Below are 25,536 nucleotides of genomic sequence, written 5' to 3'. Positions count from 1 at the left end.
TATGTGTATTTGGTGGGGAAACATATTTTGGGGATTCCTGTGGTAGGTAATAGAGGAAGAAAGGGCACTGTTCTTCCTCCTCCCTGGGCCCTGTCACTGGGCTCCTAGAAGACATGGAGAAGGGAGCTAGAGAGGATGGGGAGTTGTTAACCTGAATTTTTCAAAAAGCACTTAAGCACCTCCTTATGACTTGGTGGGTCACCCCTCTAACCTCTTCCCTCTTCCCCCAGTACCATCAGAACCTTGACTGGTAGCTAGGGGTTCCCTGGGATTTAGGGACAGTGGAGGGGTGCCCGACCTAGGGTAGTGCCTACTGCCAGCTTGCAGCTAGGCTCTGCTCCCTGGATTCCACTGCCTCCCCTACCGTCTCTCCCTTCCACATCCTTGATGTGAAGGCAGATGGGACTCCAGGCTCACCACCAGTTCCTTCCCGGTCCCTCCCACCAAGCTTTGTTCCTCACGTCCCGTGTTTCTCTTCCTCTGCGTCTTCGCACCTTTCTTCTGTTCAAAAGTTTTCTGTAAATTTTTTTCTTTTCTTTTCTTTTGTTTTCTTTTTCTTTTTTCTTTCTTTTTTTTTTTTTTTTTTTTTATAAATTAATTTGCTTTCAGTTCCATCTTGTGAATGCCTTCTGTGTTCTCTTACCTGTGGCTGTCAGGCAGTGGGATTGGGCTGGCGGGGGGAGTCTTCCAGGAGTCCTTCCCAGGGGCTCGCACCTGGGCTGGAGAGGCACTGAGCAAGCCAGGCACAGATACTGGGCCTCTCTCCACAACAGGCTAAAAGCAGCACAGCGGTCAGGTCTGTGCACTGGTATGGGAGCTCGGCAGAGGCTCTCACCTGCCCTAAAAATAGCTGTTTGAGACTTGGAAGGACATCCTCACAACCTGGAGATTTTGTATACTTATCCTTTCAGAAGTAATGGCTCCATTCCTTCCCTTATTAGGCGGGAAGAAGGCAGGCATCTCACAGACTTGTTATTATTGGCCCCTAGCCCTGCCAAGGTGACGGACAGGCTCAGGCTGTGCTAATATGGCCTGGCTTTAGCTCCATTCAGACACTCCCTGGGCTTTCTCCACAAAAGGACTTCAGTGCTTGGGAGGGTAAAGGCTGGGTTTAGCCAGCTGGAGGGCTAGGAGAGGACTCAGCTGGATAGGATAGAACGAGGGTGGCCAGTCTTGGTCCTACAGGGATTTATGGCTTCTTTAATCCCCCAAGGGGTAGCCTTTGTAGCATAAATGAATGGGGCCAGCATTTCTTCAATGACAAAGATGGATCCTTCAAGCCCTTTCCCAGCTTTCCCAACCCCTGGTCTATTGACCCTCTCTCCCCCTCCATCCTGCTTGGGAAGGAAAGCAGAACCGCACTTAGGGGCACAGAGCAAGTTTATTTGGTGAATGCTGAACGCAAATAACATCCAAGAGAGACAAGCTAGCAAAAGTGCTTGTGACAAGAGGACCTAGGAGGCCTTTAGAGCTACATGCACAGTATCAACACAGGGGAAGGTATGGGGCTTGGGCACACCAGGAACATCCTCAGCCATTCAGCACCATGCGGACGAGCTCTGTGGATAGAAGAGAGGGGTGAGCCAGGGAGTAGGGCAAGGGGAGGGGTCCACCAGGGGCCAGCAGACCACAAGACCACAAAGGTAGCATAAGAACGTGCCCACAGAACCCAACCTTGGGTTTGTAGAGGCCACCTTGGGTCTTCCCAGTTCTCTCAGCCCCCAGCTTCCCTCCCACCAGCTGTTAGCTTCCCCACCCTCTCCCCGAGCAGCAAGAACACAGCAGAGGCAGGAAAGTTCTCATCTACACCTACAGCTACTGTCAGCCATTGGCAGGAGAAGACAGAGGTATGGGTTAGGGTACCTCCAAGCTGCCCAGCAGAAGGAAAAAGAAAAGACTATTGAGCTATAGCAGCACAATGGGGCAGGCAACCAACCCCCCTATGCCAACCACCTGTGCACCAGGGCCAAAGGATCACCCTGAAGCAAGACGGAGACAGGCTGGTGTGAGTTCCCAGACACCAGCACCCTGGGCCCTATGAGCAAAACCTCAGAGCCCATTTTAGGAGAAAAGGAGGTACCACACCCCCAGGCTGTCTTCCTCTTTGAGGAACCCCTCCCCTCCCCAGTCAGCTCCATGCAGAAACATGCTAGGAGGAAGTCAGATGGTAGTAGGGGAAGGGCAGGGGCTAGAGAGCAAAGGTTGGGAAGAAAAACACCAGGGAGGACAACTAGAGAAGGGGAGGCTGGGAGGAGCCGTACCCGCCCCATGGGCCCGTCACCCCGACAGGATATGCCTCACAAATGCTGCAGGAAGGAAGAGACATTAATGGTGAAGACAAGACACAGACATGGGGTGAAGGGGTCAGGTGGTGGGGGAACAGACATTCCCTTTATTTTACTTCCCATTCTTTCCCCACCCTTCACACATTACCCCTTCCTTTCTTGTCATACCCCTGTGGCCTCCCACTCCTGGGCTGGGCTGGGCCCTGCCCCTTGCCCTCGTTCTTTTTGGAGCCCAGGGATAGAGAAAGCCCCAAATACTGGGCGTGACCTGCTTACACAACTGCTTTCTCCACAAGAGCCCCAATTCATCCCTCACCTTCATAGTTGATACAACCATTGCTGTCCTCATGTCCTGCCACCAGCATCTCTACTTCTTCCTCTGTCATCTTCTCACCTGCAGAGGGAAAGGAAAACATTTTGGGAACTGGGTAGCAGGTGTGTTCTCAGGCAGCACTGCTCAAAGAGCAAGGGCAGAGCCTTACCCAGCGTGACAAGGACATGCCGGATTTCAGCACCCATGACGGTGCCATTCCCTTCCTTGTCAAACACCCGAAGGCCTTCGACATAGTCCTCGTAGGTGCCCTGGTCCTTGTTCTTGGCCACAGTCTGCAGCATGGGCAGGAAGTGTTCAAAGTCCAGCACCTTCACATTCATCTCTGCCATAAAGAAGGTGGAAGGAAAGTCACACAGGTTCTCAGAACTGAGGAGACTACAGGGATCACAAGTGAGCAGGCAGCTCCCACACAAGGCAGGAGAGATCAGTGGGATTTGCTAGTTGAGACAAACCTGCTTGAGTTCTGGGCCTACGAAGATAAAGGGAAGCTCTCAGCTGAAGAACTGTAGGCCCATTACCACACTGAGAAATTGTTCTTGAAGACCCTCACCATCACTCTTGGGATTCCCCAGGACCTTGAGCACCTCGGCGTTGGTGGGGTTCTGGCCCAGGGCCCTCATTACGTCCCCGCATTGGCTGTACAGGATCTTGCCATCCCCTGTTCGGTCAAACAACTGGAAGGCTTCCTTGAACTCTGAAGATTCAGATACACATTAGCACTGGGCATGTGGGGGTTAACCCAAAACCTCCCTGACATCCCCTTCTGCCCAGTGAACATTGATCATGCTGAGGGAACCAGATATTTATACCACTGTACACTGAAGTCCGCTAAGAGGGATCTAATGTCCCTGTCTCCCAACTCAGGTGTCCCACATAATGACACAGCCTTCTTCCCCCGCCTTGGCAGAGTGGTAACATCCATTTACACGCCCCCTCTGCCTACAGCAAGCCTGCCCAGCCTCCTCACAACTCTACTCAGGGCAGGAATTTGCCACCGCCCTGTCTGGGTCCTGTCCTTATAAGGAAGTGGGAGCAGCAGCCTGGGACAGGGGTCATCCCAGCCTGCCACTTCCCACCCCTACTGTACAGAAAGAGACATTTGGAGGATACAACTATGAAGTATCCTCGGCAAATTCCCCGTCCCCAGTTTCACAAAATTCCAGGTCACTACTTTTTACAATCTTCACAAATCCAAGCTGGGGGAGGGGAGTTATCACAGGAGGAGAAAAGAGGCAGAAGCTGATTAAGGGACAGAGGAGTGCAGGCAATTTAATACACCCTCCCCAAACTCCACACACAGCAGGCATTAGGTGACCAAGTTGTTTCACACACCCACACCACCTAAAACTCACCCGGGGCTTGGGGCTCGAATCTAGAGTGCAAGGGGAGGGAGGAAGAAAGAGTGAGAAAAGAAAATGGAGGATCCAGAAAGAGAAGGGAATCCAGGAAGTACTTCCCTGCCGGTACTGAAGAGATGACAGGTGGGGTTATGGGATAGGTGCTAGAGGCGGGGGTCCCAATCCCTAAGCATGACCTCAGTAGGGGTCAGAGATTACCTACCTGCAGTTTGATCCTCGGTGAAGTCACACTGCTCAGAGAAGAGGGGAGCGGTCAGCATCTGAACTCCAAACCCCCAAGCTTCTATCCCAGTCCCACAAACTGAACCACTAACTCCTGTTCCATGCTGGGGACTCACTCACTTCCCGGCAGGACAGGCCCCCAAACTTTCCAACCCCACCTCCGACCTTCCAAGCCCTCAGGATCCCTTTGCAAGCCCCTACCCCCGACTTCCCGCCTCTTGCCCCACATCCCGCTCATCCTTCCAGGCCCCGGGCCCCACCATCTTGACTGCTCTGCTCTGCGGGACCTTTTCCTGCAGTAATGGCTCCGGCTCCCGGCCCAACCCTAGTCTTCGTACGTTCCAATGACGTCACCCTCAGCTGATCCGGCCAATAAGAGTCCTGGTCTGGCCTTATGCAGATAATACTGCTACATTAGTAATGAGGTGGGCGGGGCCCGCTGCTTCTTCCTCTAGAATAGCCCTACCTGAGGGGAAGAAACTGCAGAAGTGGATCGGATAGGGCACAAGGAATCTGCTCCTCCTTGCAGCAGGAAGATCAGAGGATATCGGATTGGGGAGAGGAGAACCCTCCCTTCCCTCCCCACCTCTGAAGAAAGCAAGAGTCGGACGCCAAGGGAGGGTTGAACTGTGTCTTTATTTTGAAACAATAGGTGGCCTCCCAGTGGGAGGAACGTGCTTCCGCCTGCCGGGGAAGGGGGGAGGGGCAGTGTCTGGCCCCACTGCATCTGTGGAAAAAGATGAAAGTTGCCAAGGCCTGTCGCGCTCGCGCCCCAGGACATGAAAACGCACTTCCCTACTTTTCTACCCAGACTGAGGGAAGGATAGGAAACTTGCCTCCCCAGTCGGAGTGGGAGGGCCGTACCAGTAGAGCTCAGACGCTTAGGATGTGCTTCAGGAAGGCTGCAGAGAGGAAGCAAGAGGGGTTCAGAAGCAGGCCCTTGGATAATCCATCTGATTTTAGATAATCCAGGCCCTTGGTCCCCCCATCCACATACCGCGAGCCTTCTGCCTCCTCTCCCCTGTCCCCTCACCTTCGTAGTTGATGCAGCCATTGCTGTCCTCATGTCCTGCCAGAACAGTCTCCACCTCCTCTTCGGTCATCCTCTCTCCTGAGCCACAGACACAGCATTTTAGTGCCTGCCCTCCCTCCCAAACCAGGCCACTCTCTTCTGGATGATAGCTTCTCTTCTCCCACCCTTGAATACTTGGTTCATAGCAACAGAACCCCGAAGGAATCCTCTCCTTGTAATGCTAACACCTTGAATGTGTTCCTCCATCTTGCTTTCCATTTCACCTGCATGAGCCCTGACAGAGGGAAACTGAATTCCAGAGGGTTAAGGGGCTACCAAATCACAGAGCACAAGCATCTCTTTCACAACAGAAAATCAGCTCATCCCCTTTCCTCTGTCCTTTGGGAGGCATCCGCATCTACCCTCACTTTACCTTCTGCAGGAAGAAGCCCTTTAGATTCTGCCCCCTCTGACCTTCCCAGTCTTCTGCCCATGACCTACAGGACCATTATTCTTCCCTGGCTCTGCCTATTTGGCTAACCTTCTTGGTCCACCCCCTTCTCTCCAACCCACAGGAGTTCTGGTCCTTGCCTCACCCAGGGTAGTGAGGACATGTCTGAGCTCTGCTCCCATGACTTTGCCGTTCCCCTCTTTGTCAAACACCCGAAGGCCCTCCAGGTAGTCCTCATATGTGCCTTGGCCCCGGTTTTTGGCTACCGCCTGGAGCATGGGCAAGAAGGTTTCGAAGTCCACACGCCGGGACTTCAGCTCTGGAAGTTAGAAAGGGGAGGGAGAGGTCACTGTAGAGTCACCTTGGACCCAGCTCCCATTCCCACCACGAAGGCTTTCATTCTGTTCAACATCCAGGATGTTTTTCTATCTTGTGTTTGACAGTTTTTTAAGTCCAGAGACCCACCCCAGCATACTTTGCAACCTTGCCAACATTCCTCAGTTCCACCACCACATTGAAAACTCGCACTGGGGGCGCCTGGGTGGCGCAGTCGGTTAAGCGTCCGACTTCAGCCAGGTCACGATCTTGCGGTCTGTGAGTTCGAGCCCCGCGTCGGGCTCTGGGCTGATGGCTCAGAGCCTGGAGCCTGTTTCTGATTCTGTGTCTCCCTCTCTCTCTGCCCTTCCCCCGTTCATGCTCTGTCTCTCTCTATCCCAAAAATAAATAAACGTTGAAAAAAAAATTAAAAAAAAAAAAAAAAAGAAAACTCGCACTGTTCCAGGCATCCCCCTCACCATCACTCTTGGGATTCCCCAGGACCTTGAGCACCTCGGCGTTGGTGGGGTTCTGGCCCAGGGCCCTCATCACGTCCCCACACTGGCCATACAGGATCTTGCCATCCCCCACTCGATCAAACAGTTCAAAGGCCTCCTTGAACTCTGAAGTATAAGGAGCGGGTCAGTGTTGACCAGAGGTTCCCATCCACCCCCCACCCCCACCCCCCGGACAGAAAGTAGGTTCAGAAACTATGTGCTAAAGCTGGGCAGAATAGGAGACACAAAGACGACTAGCATGGAAAGTTTTAAGGTTGGGACCGGAGTTAGGGGAACAGAAAAAGGATCTGACCATGGGCTTGGGACTAGACAGTAGGGTTTAAGGGACCAGCTTCTCCTCACCCTCCAGCTGGTCCTTGTTAAACTCGATCTGTGGAAGAAAAGAGCAGGTGAGGAGGGATGACAGGGCTCATTCAATCTGTTTCCAGCACTCCTCCCAACCAACTGGCAGCCACTTCTGGGGAGGGGCCCAAAGAGACCAGGCTGGGAGCCCAGCCACCTCAGTCCCATTCCCAGCTCTGGACCTTGGGAGAATCCCAAGAGGAGGAATTATGGGGGGAGGGTTTCCTGGGAACAGGGTTAATCCCATGCCACCTGTTCCCCTCCCTCCAGTGCCCTGAGCCCTGCATCCCTCACATAACTGGGGGCTGAACAAAGGCTAAATTTACCCCTGGCCCCCAGCTGTGATTGTCTAACAAGTCTGTCCTTTTCAGCCTTCCCTCCTGGGGTTCAGAGCTGTGGCTTTTAGAATTGAACAGTCAGTCAGGCACAGGCAGCAGCTCCCTCCCTTCACCTTGAAATTGTCCTCAGAACCCAGATGTTCCCCATGTCACAATCCCTGCCTCCAGCAAGGGGGTCAGTGAGAGAGAGAGAGTGTGTGTGTATGCATGTGTGCATGTACCCACACACATTATAGTTTATAGGGAGAGAACAACAAAGACAACATCAGAGTCATAAGCCTGATGCTTCCAAATGGGAGACTGAGAGGAATCTCCAATATCATTCCAATGCTGCTGACTCCCTATCTTCCAGATACCCCAATCCCCTAGGCTGTTTCCCACCCTGTACCACCCCTTCCAAATTCCTTCCTCACTTTCCTGGGACTCACCACCACTTTGGAGAGATCGATGGGGGGCTCCTGGGTTTTCTGAGGGGCTGGAGGGACAGCTGGTGCTGGTGCTGGCTCAGCCTTGGTCTTGGCTGGAGGAGCCCCTGCTGCTGGTTTGGCAGCAGGCTTGGAAATAGAGGGTCCTGCTGGTTTCTTCATAGGAACATCCTTCTTGGGAGGCATGATGTCCGGTGGCCAAAGGACAGTGTGCCGATGGGGGCACCCATCTCTGTTTAAATAGCCAGGGAGTCTGGGATGTCAAGGGGCGGGGGCAGGGGCAGGGAGCCAGTTGGCGGTGGGGAGGGTGAGATAGAGGAGAGATATGCTGGCCTGTCCTGGACTCCTATGGTTCAGGACTCCTGCCCCAAGGTCTTCTCTTTTCTGTTCACTCAGCCCCAAATGCTGGCCAGAACGATGGCCCCTTTGGGGGCAGGGGACGGAAGCCAGAAACTGCCCAGAATGGGGGAGTTAACCTCTGGGATAAGGATAGGATGCTTGCCAGTGACAGACATTGATACAGGGGTGAAGCAAAAAAGGGAATCCAGGCATTCCAGGCCTCAACCCCCTGGCACAGAGTAGCCCTTTTTTCTAGTAGCTTTAGACTCTTCAAGGCTGAGGCAGGGAGGGAGGCCTTATGAACTGGAATTGTTAAAGTGGGGTCTGTGATGGGCACCTGGTTGGCTCAGTCCATAGAGCATGTGACTCTTGATCTGGGGGTTGTGAGTTTGAGTCCCACATTAGGTGTAGAGACTACTTAAAAATAAAATCTTTAAAAAGGGGGGGGGAGGTCCAAGAGCAGTAAAAGGTGGGAAAAAAGCCTCTCTTACCACCGATGAGGAGTAGGGGTAGTTGACCCCACAGTCTATTAATCCCCAATACCTACAGTCCCTGTCCCCCTCCCTCCCAGCCCAGAACTGTAATTGTGCACAATATAGATAAAGAATAGTAATAGAAAGAGGAGTGTGACACCCCCATTGTCTCCTGTTCCTAGGATTGTCTTAAGGATGAGGGTGGGGGCCAGGATCTGGCTTAACGCCCACCACCCATACCTTTTTCCACAAGCTCATGGTTATGCAAGTCAGACAAAGGCAGGGTGCCTGCTGAACCTACAGGGACTCTGTGGTGCACCTGAAGGGAAGGGTAGGCCCTGAGACCCAAAGGGCCTAAATTCTAAAATCTTTAATCTGAAAGGATGTGGGAGGTCCTATGGGCTCCACGGGTACTCATCTCCCAACCAAAGGGACAATAAAAACCCTGATTCTGGGGCTAGCTTCCAAACCTTGCTGGGGACACTAGAGTAGGGTCTAAGTCAGAGGCCATAGGTATACAGGAGGTGTTGCTAGCTACTTTTGTTCTAGGGGTAAGGAAGAAAAGGATTTAGGCAGCATTCCGAGGAAGATAGTGATTCCACGTAGATCCTGGGGTTCAGAGAGTTGGCGCCCGGTCTTCCACTTGCAAAAATGCGTCTGAATCTCATTACTGAACATTGTCCCATTTTAGAAAAATCAGAATCATCCCACCCTTCCAGAATACATCACAATCACACAGACACACACACACACACACACACACACGCACACGCACACCTTCAATAAAGCTTAAATGAAAGGAAAGATGAAAGGAAAGAATCCCTCCCCAGCTGCCAAAAACTCACCCTGCGGGATCCAGGTAAGGGCGGAGGCGGGGCGCTGGGAGGCTGCGGGTCCCGAAGGGTTAACCCCAGAGGCCTCGGAGCATGCCGGGAGTCGTAGTCCTCGAACGCCCGCGGGCTCACGGGATGCGCTCGCGGGCTCACGGGATATGCCTCTCTCCAGCTGGAGAAACACGCCCAAGCAGTGGCTTCCGGCAGGTGGCAGCGGTTGGTGATTCAAGATCTTTTGGCGCCCTTCTTGTTCCGGACCTAAAAGGCAATGAGCAATTTACAGACCCCTCCCCTGACCCTAAAACCGTGCGACACCCCCCCCCCCCGCCCCTGCCAGGATATCTCCCTTGCTTAGCCGTGAGTTCCCCGCTTAGTGTGGGCTGGGATACTTCCCTTGATCCGCCGGTAGGAGAACGCCGAACCGGGGGGAAGGCTGAAGCCGCTGCCGACTGGATGGAAGGCACAGTGGGAAGCATTGCCGGGAGAGAGGGGTGCGGTCTCCTTCTCTTACTCTTGTGATTTGGTAGAGAGCAGAGGCTACTGAGTTGCTGTGTGTCTTGGAAGAGTACCTTCAAAGTTTTTCTTTTCTTCTTCTGTTCCTTCTCTTTCACCTTCTTCTTCCTCTTCCTCCTCCTTTTTTTTTTTTTTTTTTTTTTTGGAAATGAGCTGGTAGGTTAAGATTTGGAATTAAGCCTGGTCTCCTGCCTCAGTTTCTCCTGAGGTGAAGTTTCTCCATACAGCGGACGCGTATGCATCCGGCACCCCATCGGGACCTCACGGGTCCGCCAGGAATTGGAGGGCTGAGCCCTCCAGCCCTTCAGTCTGTGACACCTCTGCCAGCATTGGACATCTCATTACCCACACCAGTATCAGAGCACCCTCCCCACCCCCCATGCTGGGAAGGAACCAACCCAGTCAGGCCCCGAGTCAGTAAGTGTCGTGGCCGCGCCATTGGTGCTGGAGGCTGGGGCTACGTGGGCGTGCAGACAGAGGATCAGAGTAGAAAGCCCCTAAGAGGTCGGGAGGGTGAGGCCTAAATGAACTTCACCGGCAGTAGTAAGTGGTGTTTGTTGGTTGGGGAAAGCTGCTCCGAAGAGTACTACTCTTCTATGGCTTGTGTGACAGAAACCACAATGATGATGAAGGGGGGGATATTAGCAACTATCCCCGGAGGCGTCCAGCAAGCCCTTACTGCTCAATTGAGGGGCTAAATTATCTCCTGTAGCAAAGGGGGAGCTAAGGAAAAATGAGCTCAAGACTACTCCGCTTAGATTGGAATCCAGGTTCTGCCAGGTATTTGCTGATAAACTCCAGCACGTTTAGTTATATATGTGTGCCTCAGTTCCTCCATTTGTAAAATAAGGATAGTAGTACCTACCTTATAGGGCTGTTGGGAGGATTAGATGTGTTAATATCTGTAAAATAGAAGAGCCTGGCACAGAGTAAGTAGCATATAAGCGTTCGTGAAATAAATGTCCTTTAATCTTCCCAACATATGAAATAGTTGGCATTTCCCCATTTTACACCCGTAAAGGATCATTAGTAGGCATGAAGAGATGGAGCAAGAAGAAATACATTTGTCGTAAGTGTTTGGTTACAAGGCTGGGGAAGAACTGCATTACAGATGCCTTTTTGTGTCCTTCAAAATGTCTGCGGTAGTTGATTTGGAGGAGGTAGTTTATCTGATTTTTTTTTTTTTTCCCTCTTCCTCTTGGTCTGTCTGTAGCCTTCTTTGGCATTTTGCCAAGTTAAAGCAGTTATGGCATCATCTGACTTTCTGGCATTTTTGTCTGCTTTATAGAGAAGTAGAGCAAAGAGAAAAGATGAGGACTCTTGGCAAACAGATTGGAGGACTGTCCTTCATTTTTTGTACTATTCTTGTCTTTTAATCATAAATAATGCAAACTGAACTGATCATGATCTTAACTCGGCATAAGTGATCTATACAGCCTGTATGTGGATTTTCTGTGACAAATCTGTTTTTTCTTGTGTAGCATGTGACTAATATGTTTTTTTTATTGCATATTTATTCTAAGATTAGTTTGAATTGGGAAGGGCACATCTTTAAAAGAAAAATGCACATTAAAAAACCTAATAGCACAGGGCTACTGGGTGGCTTAGTGGGTGGAGTGTCTGACTCTTGATTTTGGCTCAGGTCATGATCCCAGCATCATGGGATTGAGCCCCAGCATGGAGCCTGCTTGAGATTTTCTCTCTCTCCTCCAACCCTGACCATCTTCCCTGCTCATGCTCTCTAAAAAACAAAACAAAACAAAAAAAGCAAAACCCTAATAGAACGACTTTAGGAATCACACAGCACTATAGATCTTCAGTTACTTGAATAATTGTGGTTCACCCTGTAGAGCTTAATTGTAATTGTGGGTTCACCCCATAGAGCTTAACTAGCTCTTTAAACACTAGCTAATGTGTTAAGATGTATAATCATTTGGGAAGAGAGAACATTATTTCCTATGTAAATGGGAAAGAATTTGTTAAGAAAAATATCTTCGGTCCTTTGGCATTTTGACCAGGAAGTGGTATTCATGGTAACCCATAATAGAAAGAAGGAGGATAAAAGGAATGTTTTATGGTAGACGGGTAGTTTATAGTCTTTTTCAAGACCCATTTTTATAGGCCCAGACTAGATGCAAGATACAAGCAGAAAAATAAATTTGTATGCTAAGTTTCATTTTTTTAATGTTCTAAGACAGTGGATCTCAGACTTAGCTGTTCTTCAGCATCTCCTGGGAGCTTTGTAAACAGACAGACTTCCAGACTGCCCCCAAAGATTCTGACTCTAGGTCTGTGTTAGGGCCTGGGAATCTATTTGGAATCTTTTTAGCTACTGGGAAGGACGGAGAACAAACTAACATAGGTAAGTACAGCTTTAATAAGAGGAGTGATCTTTCAAAATGTGCGTTTGATCATGTCATCTACCTAGAATCCATCCATGTATTCTGATAAAGACTAAATCTTTAGTTGGCCCACAAAACCCAGCAGTGGTGTACCAGCCACACCTACTATCTTTCAGATCTTCAGTGTCATGCTGCCTTTTCTTAGGTTGTTGCCTCTGTCTTTTAAGTCTCAGTCACCTCTCACTACCAACACACATACACTTTCCAGGGCCAAGCAGAGTACAGTGCCTGGCATGTACTGGGCACTCAACTATCTGTAAAATGTATGGCTATCTGACTGAAAGGGAAGAGTCAAGAATGGACACTGATACTAGTAAGTTGATAAAGAGATGGATTGGGGATTAGGAATATGGAGAGAGATCCCATGTATTTTTGCCATGTATTAGAATATGAGATGATTGATTTGCTAGAAGAGGAAGTAGGAATAGGGTGCCTGGGTGGCTCAGTCGGTTAAGAGTCGGACTTCGGCTCAGGTCATGATCTCATTGTTTGTGGGTTCGAGCCCCTCATCGGGTGCTGTGCTGACAGCTCAGAGCCTGGAGCCTGCTTCAGATTCTGTGTCTCCCTCTCTCTCTGCCCCTCCCCTGCTTGCACTCTGTCTCTCTCTCAAAAATAAATAAACATTAAAAAAAAAAAAAAAAGGAAGTAGGAAGAGATAGCTTGAGACAGTAGTGAAGGTTTGAAATAGGTGCTATGAAAAGTGGGAGACAGTTTCCTGGAAACCATTCACAAATACTCATTTGACATTTACTGAGTGCCTAGTCTGTGTTCTTACATAAACTTGCTGAGCAGCATGGAGGGTGGGTGTACTAGGAGATCATGAATTTGTAGTGATACCAATTCATGAGGCAGTTACTTCCTCTTTCCAACAGTACTCAGCTGCTTGGATGATTGAGCCAGAGCAAAGAGGCAGCTGGCATGATAATGGGTTGCAGTTTTGTGGAGTAGGGATGATGGATGAACACAGAGGCAAGGAAGTTGAGAGTCTGAGTAAAAGAGGGTTTGTGGTCCAGGCCAAATAGAGGAGTGAGTATAAAAGTGGCCTATTAGGGGCTCTTGGCTGGCTCGGTGGGTAGAGCATGTGGCCCTTGATCTCAGGGTTGTGAGTTCAAGCCCACGTTGGGCATAGAGCTTACTTTTTAAATTGTTTTTCTAAGTTTGTTTGTTTATTTATTTTGAGAGAGACAGCACAAGCAGGGGAGGAGCAGAGAGAGAGGAAGAGAGGGAATTCCAAGCAGGCTCCACTCAGCCAGCGCAGAGCCAAACATGGGGCTCAAACTCATGAAACTGACCTGAGCTGAAACCAACAGAAGCTTAAACACCTGAACCCCCCAGGTGCCCCATAGTAGAGCTTACAAAAAACAAAACAAAACAACTAAGAAAAAAAGGAAAAAAAATTCTATTAGATTGAGAGAATGTAAAAAGCCACTAACAGGCTTGAGTCTCAATGAGGTTGAAGAAGTAAGATGGTTGGAGATCTCAGAGCTGTAGTTGGAGAAAATAGTGCTTTTGAGATGAAAATTTCAAAGGACATAGAGGAAGACAGGAACTAGGTTGAGTCGCCATGGAGTGAATGATTGAAAGGGTAGGGAGGTGAAGATTTTTGGATCTGAGAAGAACGTGCCTTATGGCTTTTTCAATTGCAAGTAGCAAAATCTGACTAAAACTAGCTAACCAATAAAGAGGATTTATTGGCTTATGTAACTGAAAAGTCAAGAGGTAGGATGGGTTTCAAGTTCATTTTGATCCAGGGGTACCTGGGTGGCTCAGTTAGTTAAATGTCCAACTTCAGCTCAGGTCACGATCTCATGGTTTGTGAGTTTGAGCCCCACATCAGGCTCTGTGCTGACAACGTGGAGGCTGCTTGGGATTCTCTCTGCCTTCTCTCTCTCTCTCTCTCTCTCTCTCTCTCTCTCTCTCTCAAAAATAAAAAGTTCATTTTGATCCAGAATTTAATGACATAACAAAAGGATCCATTTTCTAATTTTCTTGTCACTGTCCTCCCATTTGTTAGCTTCTTACTTGGGTTCCCTCCTGTAGCCATATCTGGCTAGGTTGCACAGGTATCATATCCTTATACCACAAGAGGAAGAAAGTGAGCTTTTTTTTTTCTTTTCTTTTTAAGTTTGGAAATATTTATTTATTTATTTATTTATTTATTTATTTTAAGTACGCTCTATGCCCACTGTGGGACTCGAACTCAAGTGAGATCAAGTGTTGAACGCTTTACTGACTGAGCCAGCCAGGCACCCAATTTTTTAAAACAATCATTCATTCATTTATTCACTCATTCAGTATTATTTTTTTAATTTTTTAATTATTTTTTTAATTTATTTTTTGAGAGTGAGAGACAGAGTGTGAGCAGGAGAGGGTCAGAGAGAGAAGGAGACCCAGAATCTGAACAAGGTTCCAGGCTTTGAGCTGTCAGAACAGAGCCTGGTGTATTTACTTATCTTTAAGTAGGCTCCACAACCAGTGCAGAGCCCAATGCGGGGCTTGAACTCACAACCCTGAGATCAAGACCTGAGTCAGACACTCAACCCAATGAGCCATTCAGACGCCCCAAGAGTTCCTTTTTTTTTTTTTTTAATTTTTTTTTCCAACGTTTTTTATTTATTTTTGGGACAGAGAGAGACAGAGCATGAACGGGGGAGGGGCAGAGAGAGAGGGAGACACAGAATCAGAAACAGGCTCCAGGCTCCGAGCCATCAGCCCAGAGCCCGACGCGGGCTCGAACTCATGGACCGCGAGATCGTGACCTGGCTGAAGTCAGATGCTTAACCGACTGCACCACCCAGGAGCCCCAAGAATTCCTTTTTTTTAATGGCTACGTAATATTTCACTGTATGTATGTACCACATGACCTTAATTTATAAAACATATATTCCTGTAATCATGTTAGCTTTTCCTCCTTGTGTTAGTCAGCTCGTGGTCTTAAAGAAGGCTCTTGCAGCTTCAGGCATCACATCCTTCCAACAGTGACCCAACCAGAAAGGAAGGAGGCAATGAAGGCTTTCTTTTGTTGACACTCCAGTCCCCACATCTTATTGACCAGATCTGGGGTCATACAGAGCCACCCCAAGTTACAGGGGAGGCTGGGAGAGAGTATACAACAAAGAGGATCATGATTAATTCCCTAAGGCTGGCACACTGCCACCAGGAATTCTCTGGGATTCTGTATGTGGGTAAGGGGCAAATGGCTGTTGGGTAGGCAACTGTATTGCCACACCCAGTTAACTACGGCACTTTGGGCCAGTAAAGGCACATTTCAAGACAGTAGTATTTGCAAACATCCGTGACAGTGTACCCATATGTAGTTGTATCTGCCTTTCTCTGGAAGAGGCAGGCATCTTGTATGTGTTAGTAGCCAAGACCAGCTGTTTGAGAAATAACAGATGTGCATTTATTTACTTCTTGTGATTAATGACCCTTAATTTGTTCCATCTTCTTATATATTAAGTACAACAATGTACTGAATTATGTCTCATCTTGCATTTAATATGTAAATCAATACCTCCCTTATATATTCTGAACTGGAAAAGGTTAGGAAAGATTAGGGACCTTTCAGGGATGGGAGAATTTGTGCCATGTCCTCTAGTTTTCTGGAAATGTAATTACTTGAAGTGATGAACTAGGTCAAGAGTGCTTCTTCAAATCACACAGTGCAAGATCCCTGTTTATATTATCTGAAGCCAGCTAGAACAGCGGGCCTTGGGCCATATGCCCAGTATTGAACAACTAGACCAGAGACTTTATTTATTATTATTTGGATGCAATTTATTGTCAAATTGGCTTCCATGCAACACCCAGTGCTCATCCCAACAAGTGCCCTCCTCAATACCCATCACCCACTTTCCCCTCTCCCCCACCCCCCCCATCAACCCTCAGTTTGTTCTCTGTATTTAAGAGTCTCTTATGGTTTGCCTCCCTCCCTCTCTGTTTGTAACTTTTTGTCCCCCCTCCCCTTCCGCCATGGTCTTCTGTTAAGTTTCTCAGGATCCACATATGAGTGAAAACATATGATATCTTTCTCTGACTGACTTATTTCACTTAGCATAATACCTTCCAGTTCCATCTACGTTGCTGCAAATGACAGGATTTCATTCTTTCTCATTGCCAAGTAGTATTCTATATATATAGAATTCCATATTCTATATATAAACCACATCTTCTTTATCCATTCATCAGTTGATGGACATTTAGGCTCTTTCCATAATTTGGCTATTGTTGAGAGTGCTGCTATAAACATTGGGGTACAAGTGCCCCTATGCATCAGCACTCCTGTATCCCTTGGGTAAATTGCTAGCAGTGCTATTGCTGGGTCATAGGGTAGTTCTATTTTTAATTTTTTGAGTTACCTCCACACTTTTCCAGAGTGGCTGCACCAGTTTGCATTCCCACCAATAGTGCAAGAGGGTTCCCTTTTCTCCACATCCTCGCCAGCATCTATAGTTTCCTGATTTGTTCATTTTAGCCATTCTGACTAGTGTGAGGTGGTATCTCAGTGTGGCTTTGATTTGTATTTCCCTGATGATGAGTGACGTTGAGCATCATTTCATGTTGTCTGTTGGCCATCTGGATGTCTTCTTTGCAAAAGTGTCTAGTCATGTCTTCTGCCCATTTCTTCACTGGATTATTTGTTTTTCAGGTGTGGAGTTTGGTGAGTTCTTTATAGATTTTGGATAATAGCCCTTTATCCGATATGTCATTTGCAAATATCTTCTCCCATTCCGTCGGTTGCCTTTTAGTTTTGTTGATTATTTCCTTTGCAGTGCAGAAGTTTTTTATCTTGATGAGGTCCCAATAGTTCATTTTTGCTTTTAATTCCCTTGCCTTTGGAGATGTGTTGAGTAAGAAATTGCTGTGGCTGAGATCAAAGAGGTTGTTACCTGCTTTCTTCTCTAGGGTTTTGATGGTTTCCTGTCTCACATTGAGGTCTTTCATCCATTTTGAGTTTATTTTTGTGTATGGTGCAAGAAAGTGGTCTAGTTTCATTCTTCTGCATGTTGCTGTCCAGTTCTCCCAGCACCATTTGCTAAAGAGACTGTCTTTATTCCATTGGATATTCTTTCCTGCTTAGTCAAAGATTAGTTGGCCATACATTTGTGGGTCCAATTCTGGACCCTCTATTCTATTCCATTAGACTATGTGTCTGTTTTTGTGCTAATACCATACTGTCTTGATGATTATAGCTTTGTAGTAGAGGCTGAAGTCTGGGCTTGTGATGCCTCCCACTTTGGTTTTCTTCTTTTGTATTACTTTGGCCATTCGGGGATTTTTGTGGTTCCATACAAATTTTAGGATTGTTTGTTCTAGCTTTGATAAGAATGCTGGTGCAATTTTTAAAAATGTTTTATTTTATTTTTGAGATAGAAACAGAGCATGAGCGGGGGAGGGACAGAGAGAAAGAGACACAGAATCTGAAGCAGGATCCAGGCTCCGAGATGTCAGCACAGAGCCCAACGTGGGGCCTGAACTTGTCAACCACGAGATCATGACCTGAGCCGAAGTTGGACGCTCAACCAACTGAGCCACCCAGGCACCCCAAGAAGAATGCCGGTACAATTTTGATTGGGATTGAATTGAATGTGTAGATTGCTTCAGATAGTATTGGCATTTTAACAATATTTATGCTTCCAGTCCATGAGCACGGAATGTTTTTCCATTTCTTTGTGTCTTCTTCAATTTCCTTCATAATCTTTCTATAGTTTTCAGTGTACAGATCTTTTACATCTTTGGTTAGGTTTATTCCTAGGTATTTTATGGTTCTTGGTGCAGTTGTAAATGGGATCGGTTTCTTTATTTCTCTTTCTGTTGCTTCATTATTGGTGTATAAAAATGCAACTGATTTCTGTACATTGATTTTGTACCCTGCGACTTTGCTGAATTCATGTATCAGTTCTAGCAGACTTTTGGTAGAATCTGTTGGGCTTTCCATGTAGAGTATCATGTCATCTGCGAAAAGCAAAAATTTGACTTCTTCTCTGCAAATTTTTATGCATTTTATTTTGTTTTATTGTCTGATTGCTGATGCTAGGACTTCCATCACTATGTTAAACAACAGTGGTGAGAATGGACATCCCTGTCGTGTTCCTGATCTCAGGGGGAAGCTCTCAGTTTTTCCCCATGAAGATGATATTAGCTATGGGCTTTTCATATATGGCTTTTATGATGTTTAAGTATGTTCCTTCTATCCTGACTTTCTTGAGGGTTTTTATTAAGAAAGGATGCTGTATTTTGTCAAATGCTTTTTCTGCATCTATTGACAGGATCATATGGTTCTTATCCTTTCTTTTGTTAATGTGATGTATCACATTGATTGATTTGCAAATATTGAACCAGCCCTGCAGCCCAGGAATGAATCCCACTTGATCATGGTGAATAATTCTTTTCATATGCTGTTGAATTCGATTTGCTAGTGTCTTGTTGAGGATTTTTGCATCCACGTTCATCAGGGATATTGGCCTGTAGTTCTCCTTTTTTGTCGGGCCTCTGTCTGATTTGGGAATCAAAGTAATGCTGGCTTCGTAGAATGAGTCCGGAAGTTTTCATTCCATTTCTATTTTTTGGAACAGCTTGAGAAGGATAGGTATTAACTCTGCTTTAAATGTCTGGTAGAATTCCCCAGGGAAGCCATCTGGTCCAGGACTCTTATTTGTTGGGAGATTTTTGATAACTGATTCAATTTCTTCACTAGTTATGAGTCTGCTCAAATTTTCTATTTCTTCATGTTTGAGTTTTGGTAGTGTGTGGGTGTTTAGGAATTTGTCCATTTCTTCGAGGGTTGTCCAGTGTGTTGGCATATAATTTTTCATAGTATTCCCTGATAATTGCTTGTATTTCTGAGGGATTGGTTTTAATAAATCCATTTTTATTCATGATTTTATCTATTTGGGTCCTCTCTCTTTTCTTTTTGAGAAGCCTGGCTAGAAGTTTATCAATTTTGTTTATATTTTCAAAAACTAACTTTTAGTTTCATTAATCTGTTCTACTGTTTTTTAGATTCTATATTGTTTATTTCTGCCCTGATCTTTATTATTTCTCTTCTGCTGGCTTTGGGGGTTTTTGCTGTTCTGCTTCTAGTTCCTTTAGGTGTGCTGTTAGATTTTGTATTTGGGATTTTTCTTGTTTCTTGAGATAGGCCTGGATTGCAATGTATTTTCCTCTTAGGACTGCCTTTGCTGCATCCCAAAGGGTTTGGATTGTTATACTTTTCATTTGTTTCCATATATTTGTTAATTTCTTCTTTCTTTGTTAATTGCCTGGTTGACCCATTCATTCTTTAGTAGGATGTTCTTTAACCTCCATGTATTTGGAGGTTTTCCAAATTTTTCCTGTGGTTGATTTCAAGTTTCATAGCATTGTGGTCTGAAAGTGTGCAAGATATTATCTCAATTCTTTTATATTTATTGAGGGATGCTTTGTGACCCAGTATGTGGTCTGTCTTGGAGAATGTTCCATGTGCACTCGAGAAGAAGGTATATTCTGCTGCTTTAGGAAGTAAAGTTCTAAATGTATCTGTCAAGTCCATCTGTAGACCAGAAACTTTAGACATGTAATTTCCTCTGCCCTGTGTTCTTTGGGTTTCCTTCCTTAAGTTTCTGGGTCGGGGGGAGGGCAACTGAGACCTCTGGCTCATGACCAAGGCTTGAGAATCCTCTTAGGTTGATGGGAAGGAAACAGAGATGGCAGAAGAACCAGCAGCAAGTACAAAAGAGTTATTGAAAAAATAGGAGCTGAGTTAGCAGATGGCATGAAACTTAAATTCAGCTTTTGCTAATAAGGTGAAATTGACAACTCCTTGTGGAACTGAATTTATAAATGCTTTTTTATTGCCCCCTGAGCCTTTCCTCTCCTCCTAGTGGACAGACAGCCTCCTAAGGTTTATATTCTTCCAGAGAAGATGATAAAGCACCCCCACTCCAAATGCAGTTATGAAATCTCCAAGTTCCTAGTCCACTGACCCTGTTTTCAGTAATTCACTGTTCGTCCACTTCACTCTCCTTTCATGTGGTACTTAGAACAGATGGGGGGCACCTGGGTGGCTTAGTCGGTTAAGCATCTGACTTCGGCTCAGGTCATGATCTCATGGTTTGTGAGTTCGAGCCCTGCATCGGGCTCTGTGTTGACAGCTCAGAGCCTAGAGCCTGCTTCAGATTCTGTGTCTCCCTCTTTCCCTTTCCCTTCCTCACTCTCTCTCTGTCTCTGTCTCTGTCCCTCTCAAAAATAAACATTAAAAAAAATTTTTTTTGAAACAGATGGAGTACAGCTTCTACAGCTTGCATTCTAGGAAGCGTCCCAAAAGAGGAAGAGTTAAAAGTGAACATATCTGAATGGTTGTAAAATATTTCTCATTTTGCTGCCCATCAGGTAGGCCTGAAGCCTTTTTGGATATGGCTACCCCTGCTACTAAGACACACTTTGAGCCCAAGCTGTAGCACGGAGCTTCCAGGTTCACTGGCTTTAGGACTCCTTTCCCTGGAGAGCCCATGAGATCATAATGGTCAGCAGACAATAGATGGGTAACAGACTTGATTGGAAACTCAACAGTAGCTACTTCACACAGGTTCCTTGACCACCCTCAACAAAACCAACATTCTTTTTTGTTTTGTTTAAAAATTTTTTAATGTTTATTTTATTTCTGAGGGGAAGAGAGAGAGAGCAAGCATGAGCGAGGGAGGAGCAGAGAAAGAGAGAGACACAGAATCCAAAGTAGGCTCTTTGCTCCAAGCTGTCAGCACAGAGCCTGACGCGGGGCTCGAACTTACAAACCATAAGATTATGACCTGAGCCAAAGTCGGATACTTAACTGTCTGAGCCACCCACATGCTCCAACAGAACCAACTTTCTTGGTGGCTACAACCACACTACGTTCTGACCACTCCTTAAACTGGCATGGTTCATAAATTGAAAGGCTTTTTAAAAATTTTAACTTTCATTTTTTCCTGTTTTACTTAAAAACATTAACATTGATATATGACATTAAATTAGTGTCAGGTGTACAACATAATGTTTCAATAGTTGTATACATCTCAGAATAATAAAGTAAGTCTTGGGGCACCTGGGTGGCTCAGTCAATTAAACTTCCAACTTTGGCTCAGGCTGTGATCTTGCATTTCACGAGTTCGAGCTCCACATTGGGCTCTATGCTGACAGCTCAGAGCCTGGAGCCTGCTTCAGATTCTGCATCTCCCTCTCTCTCTCTCTCTCTCTCTCTCTCTGCCCCTCTACCACTCTTTCTCCCTCTCTCAAAAATAAATAAAAACATTAAAAAAATTATAGAGTAAGTCTAGTTAACATCCATCACATTATTACAAAAAAGGTTTTTTCCTTGTGATGAGAACTTTTAAGATCTCTTCTCTTAGCAACTTTCAAATATACGATACAGTATTATTAACTGTCATCACCGTGCTCTACATTACATCCCCAGGACTTAGTTTTTTTTTTCTATTAAAAAAATATTTTTTAATGTTTGTTTATTTTTGACAGAGAGAGAGAGAGAGAGACAGGACATGAGCGGGGGAGGGGCAGAGAGAGAGGGAGAGACAGAATCCAAGGCAGGCTCCAGGCTCTGAGCTGTCAATACAGAGCCCGACGTGAGGCTCGAACTCACAGACCATGAGATCATGACCTGAGCCAAAGTCGGACGTTCAACCAACTGAGCCACCCAGAAACCCACCCCCCCAGGACTTAGTTTTTAACTGAAAGTTTCTATCTTTTGACCACCCTAACCCATTTCTCCCATCCCCCAACCCCCACCTCTGGCAGTCACTGATAAGTTTGTTCTCTTTATCTATGAGCTCTTTTTAGTATTATTAGTATACTAGATTCCATATATAAGTATGATCACTTGGTATTTGACTCATTTGACTTAGCATTATGCCCCTGAGGTCTATCCATATTGATATAAATGGTAAGATTTCCTTCTTTTAATGGCTGAATAATATTCCATACTGTGTGTATACACACACATGCCATGCACATGTGCTACATTTTTTTATCCTTTCATTCTTCAGTGGTCATATAGGTTGTTTTCTTGTCTTGGCTGTTGTCAGTAATGATGCAGGGACTATAGGGGTGCAGGTATCTTTTTTTTTTTTTCAGTTTTAAAATCATCTTTATTTTGGTTGCAAAGACACGCTTTACTTAATATTTTATTTGTTCCCATTTGGAGTCTCATAGCTTGCCATGTAAAACACTGACTTCACTATCAAACTGCTATATAAGAACATTGTTATAAAATACAAACTATAAACTAAGACAATCTTCTTTACAGTATTCAGATTAGTGCATCAAAAACAACATTGATTTAAAAAGGCAAGTGGTGGGGCACCTGGGTGGCTCAGTCGGTTAAGCGTCCGACTTCGGCTCAGGTCATGATCTCAGGGTTCGTGAGTTTGAGCCCCGCGTCGGGCTCTGTGCTGACAGCTCAGAGCCTGGAGCCTGTTTCAGATTCTGTGTTCCCTCTCTCTCTGCCCCTCCCCCGTTCATGCTCTGTCTCTCTCTGTCTCAAAAATAAATAAACGTTAATAAAAAAAAAAAGGCAAGTGGTTAATTGGCAAACATCCACATTGTTTTCTAATGAAGGATGGTACAAAATGGTATGCAGGGTAAACATTAAATTTTAAGTGTTAGTGCTCAAAAACACTAATTCTGGGGGGGCGCCTGGGTGGCTCAGTCAGTTAAGCATCCAACTTCGGCTCAGGTCATGATCTCACGGTTCGTGAGTTCGAGCCCCGCGTCGGGCTCTGTGCTGACAGCTCAGAGCCTGGAGCCTGTTTCAGATTCTGTGTCTCCCTCTCTCTCTGCCCCTCCCCTGTTCATGCTCTGTCTCAAAAATAAATAAACGTTAAAAAAATTAAAAAAAAAAAAAACACAAAAATTCTGGGAAAGTTGCTCCCCAAAAGTAATTCTGACCCAAGGATACACATGTAGCCATAATTCTGAAGGATTTCAGGGAAGGTAATTAATTTTCCATCCTAATAGCTGTGAAAGTACACAGCAGAATAACAAGTTGGATCTCCAGATTTCTAACATAGTATGAACTGATTTTTCATACTCTTCCTCCAAATTACATTAAACATTTATAGTGACTACACATACCCCAGTAAACATCAGACTTAAACAGGTCCTATGCAAAAACAATTATCCTTAGTGTTTTACTAGGCAATCTACAGCAAATGCTTAGTGTATATACATCAGGAGGATGAGATATTCTAGGAAATTACTCACTGATTTCATTTAGATTGAACAAGGGTCTTAAGAGAAAACCAACAATAAAAGTTAAATAGATAATTTGTGCTGTTATGAACCAGAAAACGAAACAAAACACCACAAACAGGTGGGTTAACTTTAAGTTATTGAGAATATTTCCTCTGCTGGCCCATATCAAAATTAAATTTGAGATTTTTTATTGAAGTCACACAAATCTGGGTGCATGTCACTCTGTGACAGAGACAGATGCACACAGAACACACACACACACACACACACACACACACACCTACCTTTAAATTTACTGATTCCAAAAGCTAAGTCACCAGGGCAAATAAATTATAAGTGAAAAGCATATACATTGTGGACAAAACCTCAGAGTTACTAGATTGAAAAGCACGGAAGTTATGCCAGCAGTGATACCGAGAAAAACTTTCAGTATTAGAAAATATCAGATTGAATCCAAAAGAAACTTCCCCCTGCCAAATAAAAATAACAAAGTATGGGAGCCATCCTTTATGCAGTAGCTTTAAAATAATAATAGTAATAAACCATGATTAAAGGAAATTTCGTACATAATTTGAGAATGTAGTGCAACAGTGTGATCCTTTATAATTCAGCCTTTCATTCTCCATACGATGAGACCGAGAATTACAAGTCAGATGACAATGATAAAAATGAGGGGTTTTTCTGGATTTGCGCTGATATTCTGCTGCTCTTGACAGCTGCTGGTTTGCTTGCTGAACGTGCACCTCCGCGTTTTCCACGTTGGCTTCTATGCTATTACATCTCCTTGCTCGTGAATCATCATTCCCAAATCTTTAAATATTTCATTAATATCCATAATATCAGCTTCAAGTTGCCTAATAGAAGATTCTCTCTCTTGGGGCGCCTGGGTGGCGCAGTCGGTTAAGCGTCCGACTTCAGCCAGGTCACGATCTCGCGGTCTGTGAGTTCGAGCCCCGCGTCGGGCTCTGGGCTGATGGCTCAGAGCCTGGAGCCTGTTTCCGATTCTGTGTCTCCCTCTCTCTCTGACCCTCCCCCGTTCATGCTCTGTCTCTCTCTGTCCCCCCAAAAATAAATAAACGTTGAAAAAAAAAATTAAAAAAAAAAAAAGATTCTCTCTCATGAATAAGGCAGAGGTCATCCTCTGTAATATTTTCATTCCGCACCTGCACCTGAGGTTGAGCTTGCTTTCCCAGGATACAAGATTCCTTTCCTTTGAGCTGTCCTCAGGAAAACCACCAGATACTCTAGAACTGGCTCTTACTCGAGCAACAAACTCTTTCTCTTTCTCAGCAGCTTCCCTCTGGACCTTTTGAAAGTTTGTCAGTGATGTTGTGAATTGAGCCATTAAGGGATCCTTCTGCATTTTCCTTTGATGCTGTTCGCTGGGGGTGGTGGGCAGGGATCCAAACTCTTTAATGTACTTACCGGTCTCTTTGGCAAGTTGGGTAGTATACTGCTGCTTCTGTTGCAACATTGTGTGATCTTCTGGATATTGGAAGAGATACACTGGGCCAGTAGGGCAGGGTCACCACCAACACCCGGAGTGTAAGACATAGCTGATTTGCTTATTCACTAATTTCATCAGATGTCACCTAAGCAGTCACCCCAACCTCCTCAGCTTCCTCCTCCTCCGCTGGCCCCAGGCACCCACCGGATCCAGAGCCCCCAGCTAGATTCTCAGCTGATAGGTATCTTTTTGAGATAATCATTTGATTTCCTTTAGATATATACCCAGAAGTGAAATTGTTGGATCACATGGCAGTTCTGTTTTTAATTTTTTGAGGATCCTCCATTGCTGTTTTCCCTAGCGGTTGCACCAATTTATATTCTACCAACGGTATACAAGGGTTCCCTCTTCTCACCAACACTTATTACCTCTGTCTTTTTGATAATAACCATTCCAACAGGTGTAAGGTGATTGTGGTTTAGATTTGCATTTCCCTGGTGATTAGTGATCTTGAACATCTTTTCAGATACTTGTTGGCCATCTGTATGTCATCTTTGGAAAAATGTCTTTTCAGAGCTGCCCATTTTTTAATTGGATTTGTTTGGTTTTTTGTTTGGTTTGTTTTTTTTTGCTATGGAGTTTTGTAAAAGTTTTTTTTTATATATTTTGATATTAACCCCTTATCAGATATACAAATTTGCAAATA

At 45.7% G+C, this 25,536-nt stretch overlaps 2 protein-coding genes and 1 pseudogene across 8 annotated transcripts; all 3 read right to left on the bottom strand.

Moving 5' to 3' along the window:
* Positions 1-1,362: 1,362 nt before the first annotated feature.
* On the bottom strand, positions 1,363-4,926 carry MYL6 (myosin light chain 6). Of its 4 annotated transcripts, none has more exons than XM_043564421.1 (7): positions 4,666-4,926; positions 4,180-4,207; positions 3,170-3,313; positions 2,768-2,941; positions 2,602-2,679; positions 2,262-2,306; positions 1,363-1,559 (listed from the first exon to the last, which is right to left on the bottom strand). In XM_043564421.1, exons 1-6 carry the CDS (start codon positions 4,924-4,926, stop codon positions 2,278-2,280), a joined length of 714 nt encoding a protein of 237 aa, XP_043420356.1. In that variant the 3' UTR covers positions 1,363-1,559; positions 2,262-2,277. The 4 variants fall into 4 exon arrangements, with proteins under 4 accessions (XP_043420356.1, XP_043420358.1, XP_043420357.1 ...); XM_043564423.1 differs by lacking the exon at positions 4,666-4,926 and adding an exon at positions 4,460-4,568; XM_043564422.1 differs by lacking the exon at positions 2,262-2,306.
* Positions 4,817-12,796, bottom strand: MYL6B (myosin light chain 6B). Of its 4 annotated transcripts, none has more exons than XM_043564425.1 (8): positions 9,258-12,796; positions 7,604-7,832; positions 6,838-6,865; positions 6,457-6,600; positions 5,808-5,981; positions 5,233-5,310; positions 5,036-5,101; positions 4,817-4,926 (listed from the first exon to the last, which is right to left on the bottom strand). In XM_043564425.1, the coding sequence occupies exons 2-7, from the start codon at positions 7,784-7,786 to the stop codon at positions 5,073-5,075; spliced, it is 636 nt and encodes a 211-aa protein (XP_043420360.1). In that variant the 5' UTR covers positions 7,787-7,832; positions 9,258-12,796; the 3' UTR covers positions 4,817-4,926; positions 5,036-5,072. The 4 variants fall into 4 exon arrangements, with proteins under 4 accessions (XP_043420360.1, XP_043420362.1, XP_043420361.1 ...); XM_043564427.1 differs by having other exon boundaries at positions 5,064-5,101; XM_043564426.1 differs by lacking the exon at positions 9,258-12,796 and having other exon boundaries at positions 7,604-7,846.
* An 11,194-nt stretch (positions 12,797-23,990) lies between these two features.
* Positions 23,991-25,340, bottom strand: LOC122473751 (annotated as a pseudogene).
* Between the last annotated feature and the right edge of the window lie 196 nt (positions 25,341-25,536).

Source organism: Prionailurus bengalensis, chromosome B4, assembly GCF_016509475.1.
Source record: "Prionailurus bengalensis isolate Pbe53 chromosome B4, Fcat_Pben_1.1_paternal_pri, whole genome shotgun sequence".
Taxonomy (NCBI): Eukaryota; Metazoa; Chordata; class Mammalia; order Carnivora; family Felidae; genus Prionailurus; species Prionailurus bengalensis.
This window is presented reverse-complemented; position numbering and strand designations above follow the sequence as displayed.